Source organism: Camponotus vicinus, unplaced genomic scaffold (assembly GCF_025532165.1).
Source record: "Camponotus vicinus isolate PSW18456_S1 unplaced genomic scaffold, iyCamVici1.0 SCAF_1, whole genome shotgun sequence".
In the NCBI taxonomy this organism is placed as follows: domain Eukaryota; kingdom Metazoa; phylum Arthropoda; class Insecta; order Hymenoptera; family Formicidae; genus Camponotus; species Camponotus vicinus.
The window spans coordinates 9,840,260-9,860,116 of NW_028141945.1; the positions used below are offsets into that span (position 1 = coordinate 9,840,260).

Here is a 19,857-nt window from a genome sequence, read left to right on the forward strand (position 1 = left end):
AGAAATAATCTTCTCTTGTCAAATTAATAGAACCAGGGGGAAATTCTGTTTCATTTTTAATTTTGATTATTGAATAGGATTTTAATTATATTTTCGTTTATTTAAAACTAGCAACATGTGAGAATTTAATTATATCTTTTAGCTTTCGATCAGTAAGAGATTATTTCATCTTTCCAATTTTTGGATTTTTACGATAAATAAACATTAAAAAAAAAATCGTCACATCAAAATAGCGACCTTAAATGGTACTACGTAAAGATAGTTACACATGCAGGTACACATGCATAGAGACGAAGTGCGATTGCGCACGTTTGTGTAACGTGATATGTCGCATGTGTTAATGGTACTGGACGCGGCTTGAGGATGACATTAAGCGGCAAGTGCAACGGACTGTGCACTGTCATCCCCCGTTGAATATCATCGGCATGACTGCGATGACTATATCTACATACGTAGAATCACTCTCGATCCATCTACAGCCGACCCCATCTCCAACCTCGAAATCTATCAGTTATTTCCTTCACTTTTCCGTCTCGCGTTATCCGAATAAAAACACTCGCACTCGGTCATTCGGATCGGAGTTTTGTTTCGTCATCAATATAATCGCGACTACGATGACCATTAAGCTTAATAACATTTCGATGATCGTACTGTGGTCGTTATTAGCTATGCATTTGCATAAACGCCAGAGCAATTATTTCGCGAGGCGCGATTATGACGTGCCGCTATCGACGCGCGCGCGCGCGCATTATAGCTATTTGATTTTATAACACGCGCAACCCGTTATTATCAACGCCTGCATAACGAAAACTCGCGCTCGCGCGGAGCAATTAAAGCGTGCATTAATTGGATTCGCGACTGCGCGAAACATCCGACTGGCTAAAATACCCTTGGAACCAAAATTGATAATCCTTTTTTTTCCTTCGCTGCGACATGATGATAGTTGAATTGTAGGGCGAAATTATCGTTAGGAATAAATGCATACACAGTAAAAAATAAAATGTTAATTATAACATTTTTCGCCTCTAAATTTTAAGTTAAAATAACTCATTCGTCGTATGTTACTTATTGACAGACTAAAAATGTTAAATAATTGACACGATACTTTACATTTATTTTTGTTATTGTGACTTTAAGTGTAATGTAAAAATGACATACAAATTAATTAAAAGTTACATGAAAAAATAGTTACAATAACTCGTAAGAAATATAGACATTAACATATAATAATTATTATTTTAACTTAAATTATTTGTAATAGAAACATTTGATTTTAGTAAATTTAATTATTTTTGTATGTCAAAATTTAAGATTATTTGAAGATTCACTTTAACCGAGGGGTAAACCGCTGAGGGCATTTCGGTGTACAGATTTGAGGCATTACTGGGCATTGCTTGGGCATTACTTGGGCATTATTAGGTTTTATTGAAGTATTAATGCGTATTATGGACGTTATTAAAGTATTATTAAGTCTTTTTTTCCAAATAATAATTTTAAATTTATTAAAATTTAAATTATTAAATTTAAAAAGTTTAGCAGTAATGCCCAGGAATTGGGCATTAGTAGGCATTAGTGTACATAATTTTGATCAGCGGTTTACCCCTCGACTTTAACTTTTCTTAGAATGTTAAACTGACTTTAAGACATGTTGATTGTTTAAAATGATTATGTTAAAAATAATATTCCATTTCTAAGAGACATATACAAAGTGTTAAGTTATGAAGTTGACATAAATGTAACACATGAAAACGTTATAAAAATAATAACATATAGGTTGTATGTTAATTTTACATTCAAGTACTAATCAAAACGTGGAACACAAGAATTTTAACATATTGAATTTTAACATATGGACGCACAATTTTTTACTGTGTAGGTATAAGTACAACGTGAGAATTTCGTTGCGAGGTAATCGAGTCCTTGTAAGATAAATTCGACCTCTATCTCTCGGATATCCCTGGACGAGTTTCCTTACTCGAATTTACGGCGCTTTTCGTCGATGAAGAAAGATTTAGAGTACGCGCGCGTTACATCACGTCGTTCAAAGCAATCCTAGTTAAACCCCGTCGCGATGAGCGACGCAAGCACTTCACCGCGCGACGAAACTCGATAAAACCGATCGGGAAATTTAATTGGTCGCCACCCATCGCTTTCTATTTCCGCACTATCGTTACGAAAAATCGAATTCCCCTTTCCGAATATAAATTTTCCATCCAAATTTCCCGAGAGAAATTAATTGGTAATTATCTCGCGGCATGTCGAGGGTGGTCGAGCGCGTGGCGTATATTTACCGTGCGAATTAATCACTCTGCGGTATATCCATGCACGCGTTCACGCTGTCACGTCCGTCAAGCGTTAAAATTCAAGAAACAACCACGCGTTACGTCACATTGCCGGGCTTACGAAAATTATGTAATTTTTATTTTTATTTTTTTTTTACATCGAAAGCATTCCTTCCAATCTCTTGAAATCCCTTGTAGAAATAGTTTCTGTTATAGGTACCGTCAAGATTCTCTACAATTTTTTAATAATGCAGCATGCACTTGTCATGTCTCGAGATACTCGTTGACATAAAACATAAATCATCTCGGCGAGTTAAGTATTTTTCTTACTAAAAATTAAATTTTCCGAGATCCGACACAATCTCTCGAGACAGGAACAAATTTGGAGTAAAAAATTATTTAAATTTCGTGTAAGAAATTATCTGGCTTTCGCACTGGTTGATATTCGATAGAATTTTTCAAGCATAATGATTTATTCCCGTGAATAATTTAACAATATTAATTTGATATTTGTCCTATTGTAAAATAATCCTACTCGTCGCAGCGAGTTTCAATAAGATTGTCGAACGGTTGCTATATAAACAATTTTACAGGTGCGATACAATTAGAACCAGTCCACCTATGGCTTTCTCTTTGCGCGATAGCGTAACATAATCCTATACGGTATTACAGTTTATTTTTATCTGTACGTCCGGCAGAGAAGGAGAGTATGTGCGTTCTTTTCAAACACGATCCCTCTTCTTCTCGTTTCATCCGTGCCCCTCGTACCACTCCATTTCCATCCTCCTCACCGTCGGCGGTCCTCCACCCCTACGTTGCAGTATCGATTAATCCACGTTGCTTCTATCCTGTATTTTCCCCCCTAACTCCGTATATCCGCCATTTCTGTCCGTCTGTTTCGCGGAAGCGGCTCTTTTACATTTCCTCTTGACTCGATGAGAAAACCCCCGGCGCGAGTTTTATACGGATTGTTTGGCGCTAAGCCATCTTGGATCGCACTTGCTCAGAATTCTTTGCGCTCCCTACGGGAACTATCGTACCTCGTGGGGGTGGGTAGGAGATCAGGGGGGCGACGCAGGAAAGGAGAGAAGGCGCACTTTTCGCATCCGTTGTATACGATTATCGGTCGCGGAAAACAATGCGCGTTGCCTGGCAAACGTATGCGAAGCCTTGGCGATTCGCCTCGCGAATTATGTTAAGCACCACGTACGCGCTACGCTCGGCTACCTCGGGGAAATCGCGTCGCAAGTTTTATTGCGCCGCGACCCCCGTTATGCGAGACAAATTGGGTAGTTCGTAAAGTGGGCTCGCTCTATGCGCGCCGTAGAAATAGATCGAGGGTATCTCGTCCCGTTCTACTTTATGCCACTGTTTCTCGAACGCGAAAAGCAATCGTAAAGGGGGATTACTGTCTTGTCGCATGGCGCACTTAACCGTAACAATATCAAGATATCGCGGTCTTGGAGGCTCCCAAATTGTACGTTATTGCATTTTTTTTCACAAGCTGTTGGAACTGCAGTTGTTAGATGGTAGCCGAGATGCGAGAGATTACGCGTTACCGACTAGCGCTCGTCGGGTCGCGCGCACTGAGAAAAAAATTTGGTTGCATTAATTAGAATTCTGGTAGATTCAACCAATATGTCTGTTGGAAAATGGACGAACCAGAATTCTTGTAGGAATTACCAGATGAATCTGATTAATTTCTTCCTGTTAAATTTACCAAATTTTCTGGTTAATAATACTAAACTCACCAGCACCAAGTAGTCTAAAATTTTTTTCATCTAATCTCAAAAGTCTGTTTAATATTCTGAATCCCAACACAATTATTGCATAAATTAAATCCAGATTATTGAATAAATTATTTTAAGTTCAGTTTGTTAGAAATTAAACTGATAAACAGTGATGCAAGAAGAGGATGCAGCTCAAACACACACAATCAGAGAGCTAGTGTCCTCTTTCTGGCACTACTGCTCGTAAGAAAAAAAAATATACCTTGGATTTAAAGTTAATACTAGTTCTTTATATACATTTCATGGCAAATATTGAATACGAGTTAAGAGTGGCTCATCGCCTAGCGGCAAGCAAAGAAATTAATATAACAAGAAATTTTATAGATCCAACCAGAAAATACTAACCAAATCGTTATAGTAAAATCTATTAAACGTTCTAGTTATAAAAAATCGAGTCTTATCATGATAACTAGAAATTCTTGTTTGATTTAACCAAAATGCCTTCAATCATACGTCTTGTTGGTATAATCAAACGATTTTTCTCAGTGCGAAAGTCGGAAGTCGGAAATGTATTCAACGAAGGAGTGCAAATAAACTTGTAAAATTTTTAATTTAACAAGTACCCATACAGACCATTGTTGTTACATTGCGGCAATATTGCGATGTTGCTGCAATATTGCTGCAATGTAACAACAACGTATGGGTAAGCAGGTGATGCTGCGGCGAACGACGTTCAAAGGAACGCTCGAGACAAAAATATTCTGATAATGTCGCAACGAAAGGATGTCCGCGGCATAAAAGAATATCAAGTGTCAGGAATATCTCATGCTTTATTTCGTTTCCCCTTCGTACTTGTTTTTATTTACTTTGTGCTTTACGTAGCCGTGTTTCAGAGCAAGATTGCCACGCGTACTCGTTTATTATCCGAAGTAGGCCATGGCTGTTCTTGTGTCGCGCTTTTCTAATTTCTTATCACCGTCTTTCCTGCGCGCACGCAATATCAGCATCAGTGAGAATAAGAGATCATAACGGCACAAGGAGCCCAACTGTGTGCAATTTCTGCTTCTCGGGAAAATCGTAATGCAAGTGTAATGTTAGTGAGAATAAAACGTTGTGTAAATTCACGATTTAATTCTCCCAGCATTGTTATTACACGTGCTAAGTAAAGCGTAATAACTAAAGAATGTTAAGAGAGAGATTTTCGCAATTAATAATTTTCTTTGGTGAAGAAAAATTATTATCTCTTCTCTTTATTTGTGAATAAAATGGAAAGATCTTTTTTTCTCCGTGGCTCGTTTTGCATCAATTAATAGTTCAAAGCATTAATATATGCAGCGATTTTATCCAATTAAAGATGGAATTAACGGAAACAAAACACGCGAAGACTTTCCTTTCCTCATGTTTATGAAACTCGTTCATTAGTATCAGACGAATAATTTCCAGAACATTTTTCCACGTTATAACGTGTAATTGCGAATTTCTCGCATCGGTATCGACACTTTTTTTCTCTTCTTTAATAACTTCATTCAGAAACAGGCGCGTGTTGTACATTCACGGCGAGTAATAACGGAAAACGGAACTGGTGCCGCCGTTAGATCGATAAATTACATGGCTATATGAAATCGAATGTTATACAGTTCAATTATCCGTGCTCGTGGAATGCAAATTCGCCGATCGATGCAAGTGCGTGGCGTTCATTCGAAAATCAGAGTTCGTCGACAAAATAGTCGACTGAATAAACGATGAAAAAAAGAAATTCCAGTAAAACAATAAGCATTTTAAAAACTTAAAAATGGTCACCACCGATCTTATTCCACTCTAAAAAGATCAATTGATCGAAATTTCACTTTATATAAATCCTTTGAGAAAACAAGATTCGACCAATGTCAATTTTTCTACATCTCGATAATTGATTCGATAAATGACTCAATTATCGAGATGTAGAAAAAAAAGGGGATGAGGAAAGTTGGGAAGAGGTGAGACCAAAAGGCGGAGCAATTGTGCGAACCGCAAAATGCTTCCGGAATTTTCATTGAATTTTGCCCGACGCCTCATAACGAATATTGAAACGACGAATCGTCTATATCGATCGACAGCAAAAAAAGAAAGCTTTTATATTAGGCGATGATCTGGAAATCCGGACAGATAAGGGCGCCTTTGAAAATTCATTCAGTTGTAACACGACGATCACGATCCCGTCCATCGGTTAAAGGGCTGATTCAAGGATTCGCGAACGGGGAAAAGTGTGCGGAAGGAATTACGAGATACGCAAAGTTATAAAATGTGTAAAGAAGGGGAAAGAGACCTTCCTGGTTCTACTCGTTAACGTCGAAAAACATAAGAATCAATCAAACTGATCGAGTCCCGGGCCACTTGATTCCCCGCAACTTTCAAGAAGTTTACAAGGACTTAATTAAAGCAAATGGTCTCGCGAGTAATAAAAGTTTCCGCGCATAATGAACTCGTTTAATTTCAGGCTTAAAACTAAATTATCCAAAATTTACATTCGAGAAAATGTACGTTACGTCGAGGCGAACGAAATGGCGAAGGACGTGCAAGACAAAAACTCTTTTAACGAGCAGCGTCTCTCGCGGGACTGCTAGCTCAAGCTTAGACATTGAAGCTTGTAAACACGATGACAGCGTTGAAAGAAAATTATTTTAATATCTATTTTTATAATATTACATGTTGCAATAATCACTTTAAAGATTCGATACGTGATATATAATTGGGAAAAATATCCAGCAATGCCGATGTTTTCTTATTGTCGATCAAATAAAACCAAAGAGAGATTATAAAGAGCGTCTTTGCGAGTAATTATAAGAATCCCGCCTCCAACGAGCTCGCTTAATGCTATGCTTAAAACTGAATTATCTGAAATTTGCATTCGGGCGAGATATCGCGGCAGCCTCGTGACGGGATAGGGAAGCAGTTGTAGGCAAAAATTCTTTAAGGAGTAACGTCCCTCGCGGGATCAATGCTCCAAGCTTCCACCCGTTAACCATCTCGGTAACGAATAACGGCGTCGTTTCAATTTGCTTGCAAGCAGCGTCGCGGAACCTCCGGAATAACGGTATATAAAGCCTTGCTCGTGGTTTCCAAGTAGATCACCGTCTAAAGGCAAAGGACTTGCATATACAGTGACTAATTGAAGCGTACTTTGCCTTCGAGAAGGCTATTTCGTCGCCTGTTTTCCGTCCCTCGAACTTTCGTCGTTGAAAGATGGGATGATTCTCTCGACTTTGTAATTAACCGCGCCGCGGCACGAGAGATGACACGGGTTATATTTTCGCACTCGATATATGTATGTGTTCGACGCTAGTATACTTTTTTTTATCGTGTCTTTTGTTCACGGGGAGATCAACTTTTTTACGAGTAACGTTATAAAAAGTCGCAGCTTTTAGTATCTCCCGTTGTCTACGAAAGCACTCGATGTTATCTGGCTCGATTGGCTCGTTTCGATCGTATATGATTTAGCAATTGTATCAGGGATTATACCTCGTTTACGGGCCGATTTTCCCGCGATTTCTGCATTGATGACAATGAATCGGGAATACACGAGCGTGTAGCTTCTAGTTTCCCCATTGCGCTGCCTCGTTACAACAGCGAACCAAACAGCGTCAAAATACGAAGCGGGCTGCTACGCTCGTTGGTTAATTTTACATTATCTTGTGCTGTACTGCCGTAGCTTCGAATTAGCAATAACAGAGTAGAATACACGCTATGCGCACCGTGCATAAGTGCCCTCGCTGCGTTTACATCATCACCGTCCATTCGTGTGCATATGCATTTTACAAGCACGAACAGAGAATGCACGCCACTCAACCGGTCACTGCTAACAACTTTAAAAGTCCCGGTTAAACGAAAAATTCGATTACACTCTGTTCCGACCGGTGAGCCTTTTCGGCTGAATGAAGATCTGCAATATTTATATCGCGCGACGTGGGATATAAATACACCGGGAGCTTTATCGGCTTGATCCGTTGAATAACCGAATTTACCACATATGCCACTTGAAAAGTTTACTTAACTTTATCGATAAAAAAAATATCACGTATTTGATGTAATTCTATATACATTTGAAATATTATACAAGATTTAATTTAAGGGATGGGAATGAAAAATTTGATCAATTTTATTATTTTAATCGGATTAGCCATCGTGTTGACATGGTATTATGTATAATTATGTAAGTGCAATATCTTAAATTGTATAAATATTAATAATTATAAATATATATGAATAATTATAAATATTTATATAAAATAATTATTTTATGTAACATCAATGATATAAAAAATAAAGCTCGTTGACTCGTTATTTCTTTCTGATCATAAAATTATATATGCTCTCCCTCTCTCTCTAAAGCTTTTATTTTACACATACCTGTGGTAATTGTATAAATATTATTATATTATCATATCTTTAACGGAACTTCTTTTTTAGATATACAAATAAGCCCACACGCAGTAATATCAGTTAACTTTTTCCGGTCGTATTTTCCTGCTGCCTGTTCCAAAAGAATGATTTCAACTGACTGTTCCTGCAGATAAAGAGTCCATAGAGCGTTTAAAAGTATGTGCGTAGTGTGATAAGATAATCAATGCGGTGATTCGTTGCTTAAATGACTGTCGCATGTTGATGGCACGCGATCGCAATGGTAAAAAGGAAAGCCTTGGCGGGAATATCCCGGGCTTCGACCGGAAAGAGTTAATATACGAAGATAATATCGACCGCCGATTCATCTTATCGTTGCAATAATGCTCTAATGGACGTCAAACTTCGTCGAACTGGCATGCTCGAGTAACTTTACTTAATCTTGCATAAGTTACAGCCCTGAACTAATAGTAATAGAGTAGAGAATACGTTTGGCGTGCTGCACCATAAGTGCTCCGGCTGCATGTATGTCCCGTACCAGCACGTTTTCGAGATCACGTACATACACACACACACACACACACACACACACACACACACACACACACACACACACACACACACACACACACACACACACACATACACATATATGTATACATGCACAAATGCGTGTAACACGGGAGGGAGAGCATAAGAGGAAGCCGATGGGGTGAAAGAGGACGAGCGGATGGGACATGCGGCCAGTCCTCGTTAACAGCTTTGAAAGTTCGGATTAAACGCAGAATTGCGTTAAATTCCGGCCGGGCAACCCTGACTCTTCGGTGTGCTTACCGTCGAGCAAGCACAGTAAAAATTAAATCAAAATGCGATAAAGACGGAAAAATATGTTCTTTAATAACATTCGAAGTGTTTGATAGATCGTCGAAGCTGCGAGATACGCGTAAATGAATATAAGACTCGAGAACGTGAAAAAAAACGTTGAAATTAATTGTTAATAATAAATGAAAATATAGCGAAAATCTGTTTGAGTGTTTTGTGGCGCAGACACCGGTGATATATGATTACGGGAAGAGAGATCATATTTAAATATATATAAATAATAGCATAAATGCAGACGTAGCTCTGCGAATATATCGTTATGAAGAGGGGATATTGAATATTTGTTGAATTTGCGAGGAAATGTAATCTATGATTAAAAGTTACATTTTAAATTGCGTAGCATGCTAAAATAATTTCTATGCATCGTTATCTATTTTTTTATATATATTTATTGCATATCATCTCCAGTTATTATAAATTGCTCGGTGTTAACAAATCTGGCTTTTTTATTACATACTCATTGTCTGTTAAAATCATGCATTGAAAAACATATAAAAGAGTAGAATAAGGATCAGCGATACGTAGCTTTAGAATACCGTCGTGAGTAAAGTTCAACATGTCGCGTAGGTGAAAATACCGCTTAATACTTAATCCGATTACCGGTTTAAAGTATACAACGTGTCTCACTAAAGTAACATTACCGTTTCCCGACGGATTAAAAATCAATTAGAGCATATCGTGAAAATATCGAGAGGGATCATGTTAGAAGCTATCGGTTCTCAAAATTAATAATATCTTCATGACTCGTTCTCAAGTTACGAATCTGCTGTCTGTCAAATGTCAAATTAGACAATAAGATATCTTATTAACAGCTTCGATTATTCTTATTTAATTCGTGTTTTGATACTTTTAATTTATTAACAAAAAATACACGTTATTAAAAATTAACGAGAACTTCCCGTGGATATTCGGTCGGATATAATTTCGCGCATATATTTAATCCTCATGCGCGAGTCACAATATGAATCGCGCGGACGATGACGGGTACGAAAATCCTGGCGGCTCTATCCACAATCGTGCGCTTCTCGCGCAGAGATGAATTTTGATCCGCGGTGAGTACGGCAGAAAAAAAATTGGATTTTCCGCAAAAGTCTCATCGCGGTGGCGTACGAATTGTCGCGATGTACAACCGCCAAGCAGGATATTTACACTCGGTCGACCGAGTTTACAGGGGTCGGAAGGTAGATAGGGGTGGTGGGAAGGATGCGCGCCGACCGAGCGAAGAAAGAGCACAAAAAGGGACGAGGCGAGGATACCGCCGGGGACTCGAGTCGTTAAAAGTTGAGGGTATTATCCCGCTGAAACCGCGGGACGGCATAAAGCTGGCGGAGTTAATGTTTAAGGGTCAATTTCAGCGCCGTACGCCCGAATGTAAAGGTGACGTGACCCACTATCGTATCAGCATCTCCTCCTCTCCAGCCCTTTCTCTGGGATCCCGGCGCGTTTCTCGCCAGGTGCGATATCTCCGGTGAATCTCCGCATTTGTCTCATCTCCGCACCCACGTCTAGAAATCATGTCGCGTATGTTATGTACAAGGTTACGTACATCTTGAGTCGGTGTGATATAACTTTGCAGCTTGCACAATCTCTCTCTCTCTCTCTCTCTCTCTTTTTCTCGTTTGTATAACTTGTGAATGCCATCGTGACGACGAGAACGACAACAACGAGGACGGAGAGAATTTCATTTGTTATTATTACTCGTGACTTTTTACCTTTTGTTGCGTCTGTGATGCAACATTTCAGCGTTACACCTTGATATCAACATGTCAAGAACGCAATCTGTTCCGTTCTGACTTCGCGGATCTCTGGAGTCCGCGTTTCTTGTGATCATGTATTATCATTGCATAACCAAACAATTCAATATCAACTGCTTTTACTCGTCTCAATAATTATATGATTATAATTTGTAATTTCTCTTAAATTTTTAGCGTTATAATTGATTATATTGTACATTATTTTAAAATATATATTATGTATAATCAATTGTGATTTATATTCACATTTGCATAATATCGCATCTATTAAATTTCGTATTTTGCAGCAAGTGTCTGCCTAATAAAAAACGATTTTTGCGCGTGCCCTCTGAGGTCGAATAATTTCACGAATTACGTCCAGCCCTATTTTACGCGTCACCGAGTATCTTCCAGCGACTACAACGTGCGGTAATAATGGAACGCTTTAGGTAAATCGCACAATTTAGGATGCAGAAGCGACGCGGCCTCGCCCCGTGTCGCCCAGCTCGCATACGAGAATAACATTTGCCGTGGCAGTAATTTAACTTTCTAATTATATGTGTGCGCGTATGCCTCTTGATTCTGTTCGTGACGTGTCTCGGTGAATTGAAATTGTTATAAAACAACGCGGACACCGGGGCTCGTGTCGCTTAGAACGTCTTCGAGACTCTCGGGAATGTCGGAAGCCGATAAAAAGCGAGATTCGTATGCTAATCTCTCGCTAATCTTAAAATCCGCACCCGCACATATCGTCATTTTATAAATTCTTAAACCTGTAATTCATCATATTTTTTATGCTAATGAGAACAGTATTTATGATTTTTTTTTCTTAATAATTTCATGTGACATATGTTACGGTCTTGCTAAATATCTTCCTCTTTTAATTTCCTCTTTAATTCAAAATTTTTTAATTTAATGATCTTAATTTCTTTATCTGGATTATTCTTTGTATATATTACTATTTTTCGATAATACTAAAATAGCGTTCATGTATATTGTTATTTATAAATTCTTAAATTTGTAATGCATATTTTTTAATATGCAAATAAGAATAGTATTTGTAATTTTTTAAAAATAAGTTCATGTGAATAATAATATTTGTGATTTTTTTTCTTAATAATTTCACATGTTATAACGATTGCATATGTCTCGTTAAATTCTTCATCTTCTCTTTAATTTAGAACATTTTAATTTGATTTTAATCGTGTTTTAACTTCTTACCTGTTCTATTTTTTATTATATATAACTAATCTCTCACTAATCCTAAAATCGCGCCTCGCGTACATATTATCATCTTATATTATCATCTTATAAATTCTTAAATCTATAATGCATCACATTTTTTGATATGCAAATAAGAGCAGCATTTCTGGATTTTTCTTTAATAGTTTCATGTAACATATTATAGTCTCGTTGAATCTCTCTCTTCATCTTCTCTTTAATTTAAAATGTTTCAATTTGTTCTCAATCGTTTTAACTTCTTCATCTGTGCTATCCTCTGTTATACGAGTTGTACTCGTATATGTTGCTGTATAATTTTATTTCGGTAATATATTAAAGTTGCGCAAGTTAAATCCAACGAGAAACTTGTCCACGCGGACCGCAAGCTCGACCCCCTTCCCATTATTCTGGAATTTCACGCTGATTTGTTAGCAACTTTGTTGCTGGAACATATTATATGCGAACGAACGCGAGAGCGTAACTTCTCGCGTGGGAATAATTTAACTTTCTAATTACGCGTGCCCTTGAGTCAAACTTTATTTTATTCGCCTTAAAATCGAAGTACAGTTTTACGCGGCCACAAGTATTTCATATTCTTTCTCACTATAGTTCGTTACATATAGTTAGATTACTTGGAATGCCACGCGCGTGCCAAACTTTCTAGAGAATTTCTTTCAATTTTACGAAGGCTTACAAAATCTCGCACGCATTCTACGATGACCCCGAGAGAACTCATGGTACCCTCAATCCCAGCGTAACACGCGAATATAAATGTGATTTTCCGCGGCGCCAACTTGCCTCCAGATTCCCGTTGAATCTCGACGGGTTGATCGATCCGCGCTCCGAGAACATATCGCGTATGTTGTTACTTATGGGAGCAACATTTCGCGAGGGAGTAATTAAACTTTCGCGCTCTTTGTACACATAATTCTCCTGGTGATATCAAGAGTTTAGTCCCCCGATGCGACGCGTATTGCATCGTGGTAACCTCGTGTGTAACTTTCCGAGTCACTAGTGACATTTTTTTAAGTCAAGCGCGCAAAGAATTATCTCGAGAAGCTCGTATTTATGAGAAAAGTGAGAAAGAGAAACTCTTGTACATTCGAAGTATTTAAAAACTATTATTCAGCGATATCTGTTTCTTTTCTTACACGAAGTAAACGCAACAAGTAAAAGATGGTATTGCGGAAGTCGCTAAGTTCAGTCACTTTTTCCCCCGTTTAATAAATATCGAATGACGCGAAAAAGAAAAATGTACAACTCCCGTAATGCTCTCGATATTGATTCCGCTACGTCATCCACATCGAGATTCGTCACGAGTAATTTACACAGATAGATGGGAATTATTCATGAGCCAATTTAGTGCGCCCGGGTAAAATCAATCGCATCAATGCTTTCACGTAGCAGAACCGCAAGTTTGCTGCGGCTTTCCGCGAATACGTCGCGATACGAGAGGTGGATCGGAAAATTCGCGTATGTCCGCGTCTAATGAGTCAGTCAATGAATTAATAGGACTCTCTGCCACGTCACCATATTTTCCCGATGCCCAGTTTGCCAAAGTTACTACATACGTCAACGACACCCTCCGACCCCTCCCGACCGCCGTCGCGAAAAGCATCCGATTGGAACGCAGCGAATGTGTTCGAGCCTTCGTTATGTATGACGCATCGATGAAATTTGCGGAGCCGCGCATTACGATATCGCGCTGATGAACGGCACGGCTTGTCAAATTACAGAGCGGCTGCAACGTTCGACTGTTGTCCGAGATAACGAGTTGACTTTCCTGATGCTGTATTAATTATCGGGACGGCGAAACAACGGTTAATGAGCAAAGAATCGATCAAGTATAGCCTAATTACTGTGTTCTCCTCTCTACAAAATTCCTTACGTTTCCTTCTTATTCGGAAATTTCGTTACTGCCGAGAAAATCCACTTCGCGCTGCTGCTTCGCGGGATACTGCTTGTATTTTTATGGGCTTACATGTGCTCTTTTCAACGAGCGAATGTATAATTTGCATAGTACAGCAAGAACTCGGGAGAGCTCGCTATTGTTATTTCATCCGAAGATTTCTTATCAAAAAGTTTTACATCCCTTAAACATGCTTTATTATTCGATTAAAATTTATATCACTGCATTTAGAATAAATATTGCGAGATACGTTAAAAATATTATAAACACTTTATTAAGCGGTTACGCAAAAGAAATTAATTCGTAAGATTCTTGAATGCAACTGTCGGATTTATTTTATCTTTCTATCGTCAAAATTGTTTTCGCTTCCGAATTTTATTTTGTGAATATATGTAGGTTTTTTTTACGTGAGCATATGTTATTTTTCTTACGTTATTAACAACGTTGTGTGAGTAACTAAATTATGAAAATTTATTTTGACGATCTCTCCAAGTATTAAACAAATGCTGAAAGCAATGTCATTCAAAGTTTATTTGAACATGTCGCAGGATATTAAACTAAACTGTTGTCACGCTACAACGTAGTTGCGATTCTCTGCGTTAACTTAACTTTATACACAAATTCAGTCGCCTCATGTTAGTTTCTGCGCAAACTAATTGCTTCGCGCGGAGCACCCTCTTTTGCAGCTTTGTGAAAAGCAGAAAGATGTAAAAACATATGTAATTATAAATGACACAGTAATCGGACGTGAAAGATAAATTTGTTGGTGAATTAAGCCTTCACTCACTTTTCCGTGCATGCTTTTAGGATACGTGAAGGGAAATTAATGGAGATAAATTTGTAGTTTAATTTTAGTTATGTGTCTCTGAAATTAACATTTCTCTTATTAACTGCGAGGACATATAAGGATATTGAAGTGTAAGAAAAACTGACCTATTATTCTGGCTGGCCATATAAAGCAGCGGAATCAAGGAATTTGTTGGTGAATTAAACCTTCCCTCATTTCCATTCACTTTTCCGTGCATGCTTTTAGGATACGTGAAGGGAAATTAATGGAGATAAATTTGTAGTCTAATTTTAGTTATGTGTCTCTGAAATTAACATTTCTCTTATTAACTGCGAGGACATATAAGGATATTAAAGTGTAAGAAAAACTGACCTATTATCCTGGCTGGCCAGATAAAGCAGCGGAATCAAGGAATTTGTTGGTGAATTAAACCTTCCCTCATTTCCACTCACTTTTCCGTGCATGCTTTTAGGATACGTGAAGGGAGATTAATGGAGATAAATTTGTAGTCTAATTTTAGTTATGTGTCTCTGAAATTAACATTTCTCTTATTAACTGCGAGGACATATAAAGATATTGAAGTGTAAGAAAAACTGACCTATTATCCTGGCTGGCCAGATAAAGCAGCGGAATCAAGGAATTTGTTGGTGAATTAAACCTTCCCTCATTTCCACTCACTTTTCCGTGCATGCTTTTAGGATACGTGAAGGGAAATTAATGGAGATAAATTTGTAGTCTAATTTTAGTTATGTGTCTCTGAAATTAACATTTCCCTCATTAACTGCGAGGATATATAAAGATATTAAAGTGTAAGAAAAACTGACCTATTATCCTGGCTGGCCAGATAAAGCAGCGGAATCAAAGAATTTGTTGGTGAATTAAGCCTTCCCTCATTTCCACTCACTTTTCCGTGCATGCTTTTAGGATACGTGAAGGGAAATTAATGGAGATAAATTTGTAGTCTAATTTTAGTTATGTGTCTCTGAAATTAACATTTCTCTTATTAACTGCGAGGACATATAAAGATATTGAAGTGTAAGAAAAACTGACCTATTATCCTGGCTGGCCAGATAAAGCAGCGGAATCAAGGAATTTGTTGGTGAATTAAGCCTTCCCTCATTTCCACTCACTTTTCCGTGCATGCTTTTAGGATACGTGAAGGGAAATTAATAGAGATAAATTTGTAGTTTAATTTTAGATATGTGTCTCTGAAATTAACATTTCTCTTATTAACTGCGAGGACATATAAAGATATTGAAGTGTAAGAAAAACTGACCTATTATCCTGGCTGGCCAGATAAAGCAGCGGAATCAAGGAATTTGTTGGTGAATTAAGCCTTCCCTCATTTCCACTCACTTTTCCGTGCATGCTTTTAGGATACGTGAAGGGAAATTAATGGAGATAAATTTGTAGTTTAATTTTAGTTATGTGTCTCTGAAATTAACATTTCTCTTATTAACTGCGAGGACGTATAAAGATATTGAAGTGTAAGAAAAAGTGACCTATTATCCTGGCTGGCCAAATAAAGCAGCGGAATCAAGGAATTTGTTTTCGTGCGACGGACAGGGCCATCATCCGCACCGTCACCTTTGTCGTTATGCGAGCCCTGCGAAATCCCGTTCCTTAAACGTATGCATGACTCTCGACCGATTCAGGCCTGTTAACATATAAATTGCCGCTTAACGGCGAGACAATCAGTTTCACGGAAACTCTTGGGAAGAGAGTGACGACGAAGACGAAGACGAACTGCATCGAGGACAAACGAGACAGTAAAGGCCAAAAAGGGAGAAGGAGGAAGAGAGAAAGGAAACGACAAGAAGGGACGATGGGAGACGAGGTCACCCCCGAAAGTAACGGAGAAGAGCGGTGGAAAAGACAAAGCGCGTGGGAGGCCGTCGAAGAGACAGAAACGGGGGTGTGAGTGGCATTCAATTCAATTTCCTAAGAAACTCTTTAGTGTTTGAGATACAGCCGCCGAAAGGATGCGCATGAGGTTAGATATGTGGTGGAGATGGTGGGTGAAATCGCCCGTGGGGGGATGGAAGATGGATAAACGAGACGACCGTAGAACGAGGGAAGGAGAGAGAGACGGGAAGTAGAGGAAGGAATAGGGATCGAAATAGAGAGAAATCCGGAGGATGGATGGAAGCGCGATCGCGTGGAGTTGCGCGCGAAGGGTGGGAAGAAGTAGAAGGACGCGACGCGCACCGCGCGTTAAGGACGGAGCGAGTGATGGAAAAACTGTGATGGGGAGTGAGTCGGAAGACAACTACAACGATAGAGAGCTGCATAAAAAGGGAAAGAAATTCTCGTGTGAGTGCGGGGGCGGGGAATAAGAGGGTGAGCGGGAGGGATTGATATTGCCGAAAGAGAAGGAGGACGGTGAGTCAGGACGAGGGAGAGGGGAAGGAAGAGAGACCGGGGGGGGAGGGGGGCAGGATATACGAGAGCGAGAGAGCGTGGACGGAAGAACGCGGGGATAAACGGAGACGCGGGGGAGGCGGGAGAGAGAGACTGACTAACTGACTGTGGCCGGTTATAGGGGGATGAAAGGGGGAGATAGAGCGCGAGGGGGAATAAGGATTCTGTGCGCGGGCGCGAAGCTGGCGCAAACTCTTCGTGCAGCATCCCTCGTCAGTTGCAAGTCAGGAACTATCGCGGCCGCGTGGTCGCCCGCCTTGCTATTCGCCCCGTTATCCTGCCGATCTCGAGCGTGCCGATCGGCCGATCGATCGCGGAAGTATAAGAGGACGGTGATCTTTCGCGATTGAATCGCGACTTCGTGATTTTCCGATGTTATCCCGCGGAGCGACAGGTTCCCGCTCGCGCGACTAGATCTTTTTTTTTTTTTTAATTCATGGGAAACCGCGGAAACGGAAACGCCGTGGCACCACCGATCGACGAACGGAACGTGTATATGTAGACGAGAAGCGTAACGTGCGCGTGGGTATAGTGTGACACGAAAGATTTCTCACAGGCAGAATGGATAAAGACTTTCGCCGGGATTACAGGAAAATGCGATGTGCTCTGCTTCACCTGCTGCTGATAGTAGGGGGTAAGTTTTATCAGGCGGCGTTAAGTTTGATAGGAGGGAAGGCGAGATCTACCTTCGAGTGACACGGTTCTCATCTATTAACGAGATCATAAGGATGATCTTTCCATCAACTTCTAATCTCCGATCGTTCAAGTGAATCTTTCACCGCCGTTTCGCCGTTGATCCGAAATGGTGAACAAAGGAAGAAGGGGAGGGAGGAGGTGAAAGGTGTGTTTCTCCAGTTAGTGATTTTCGCACCGAGAATACTTTACCATCTATTTTAAATAACACTCTACGCGCGCAAGAAAAGCATCCTTGATGAAAATACGGAAATGTGGTTCTACTGGTTTCGTTTTACATTATTGGATGACATGGAGAAGACAAAGGGGCGAAAGCAGGGGGAAGTAATGTTCGCTCTTCCGTATCACGCAAGAAGGACGGACGTGAAGCGCTTAAGTTCGCACTAAATTAAGCCAATCAGTCGTTAAAGGAGTCATTGGTACCTACGGTCCTCTACGTCCTTTCCAGTTGCCCCGTTACTTGGTGAAGGACCAAGATCCGCTGATTCGAAAAAGGACGCGAAATATCTGCGTTTTCTTGGAAATAGGCGGTCGTTCGCAGCCATTCTACGAGTGGCAGAAACTGCATTGTTACAATCGAGTTCGGTTCGGTCGGATTCACGCCGGGATTGTAATCGACACTTTCGCTCGTCGACGCAATTCTCGATATTACCACTGCGATTTGCTAAATTCTATTCGTGCAAAGTATCGCTAACATTAGCAAAAAATGATGGAACGACGCTGCTACCTTCGACACGCTAAAATTTTGTTGATGGAGATGGTTCAGATTTTTCTTTCTTATAATTTAAATGACATCAAATTAATTATCTCTGCTTGTATGTGCTTTTTTTAAGCGAATCAAAGGAAAGTAGATACTTGCTGCGAACTGAAAAAGATTGCGGGATGAATGTTTTGCTCTGATTCACAGCGATTTGGACGCGAGCCATTTACTAGAATGGCTCTTATAGAATAACAATTTCGGTATCAGCCTTGTTATAGACGAGCTCACACTAAAGTTCGGTTTTACTTCGTCAAAGTAGGTCGAATGTCTCGCAGTGCTCATATACTTGGAAGAAACTGAAGAGTGATCTTCTTATAGTCTGCGTTTGTACTTAAATTATTTTAAATGACTCTTTTCTTTTCTCTTAAAACAAGTACAATCGTAAATTATCGTGCATTGTCGTAATCCAACGTAACGATAAAATGAATATGTAGAATTGAAGGTCCCATCGAATTAAAGTTAAAATTTTTCGTGTTCAAGAAAGAGTATAACTCTGGCACGTAAGAGCAACTGCTTCGTGACAATCAGGAGTTAATAGAGTAAGTTAAAGTGAGTGGAAGTGAGTTGGGAGTGAGCGAGTTTTTCGGCACGTCCTAACAGAGTGATGTATGTATTCAACGATGCAAAAAGCGTAACGGGCGGGAAGTTCCGAAACTATTTGAGATATCGAAAAACCATTTCCGACTTTCGCGTTTATAAAAATTTAAAAAGTTGTGCATGTGTTGGAGAGCTAGATTGACTAACCGATTGAACCAAGCAAAACGATTTATATCCCAGAAATTCAGACACCATTTCTAGTTATCTTGCAATTGGACATAATTATCACCTTCTCCATGACGTTTTTTTTTTCAAAAAAATGAGAAATATATATAATTCCTAGAGAAATATATAAAATTCAAATATATTACATATTAAATTGTGCATTTTTCATGAAATGAACGAAGACGTTTGAATTTTTTAAAATATTCAATGTATTAATGTAATAAAATTTGTACGTATCCAAAAAATTCAGAAAAAGACTCTTTTAAAATTTTAGAAAATTATTAGTAAAAGAAGAAATAA

The 19,857-nt window shown here is 39.1% G+C and overlaps 1 protein-coding gene and 1 long non-coding RNA gene across 4 annotated transcripts in view; one reads left to right on the forward strand and one right to left on the reverse strand.

Moving 5' to 3' along the window:
* The window catches only part of LOC145973286 (uncharacterized), a 165,698-nt gene that overhangs the window by 48,544 nt on the left and 97,297 nt on the right, over positions 1-19,857 (forward strand). Inside the window, exon 1 of one of the 3 annotated variants that reach the window (XM_083102554.1) lies at positions 17,510-17,976. The exons of the other annotated variants lie outside the window; for them this stretch is intronic. Within the exon in view, the coding sequence (XP_082958680.1) occupies positions 17,904-17,976 (73 nt within the window). The 5' untranslated portion in view covers positions 17,510-17,903. Of the gene's footprint in view, positions 1-17,509; positions 17,977-19,857 lie in introns of those variants that run through there. 3 annotated transcript variants of the gene reach the window in all.
* LOC145973324 (uncharacterized) overlaps positions 1-19,857 on the reverse strand; it is a 43,720-nt gene that overhangs the window by 14,139 nt on the left and 9,724 nt on the right. The gene's annotated exons all lie outside the window — the stretch shown is intronic.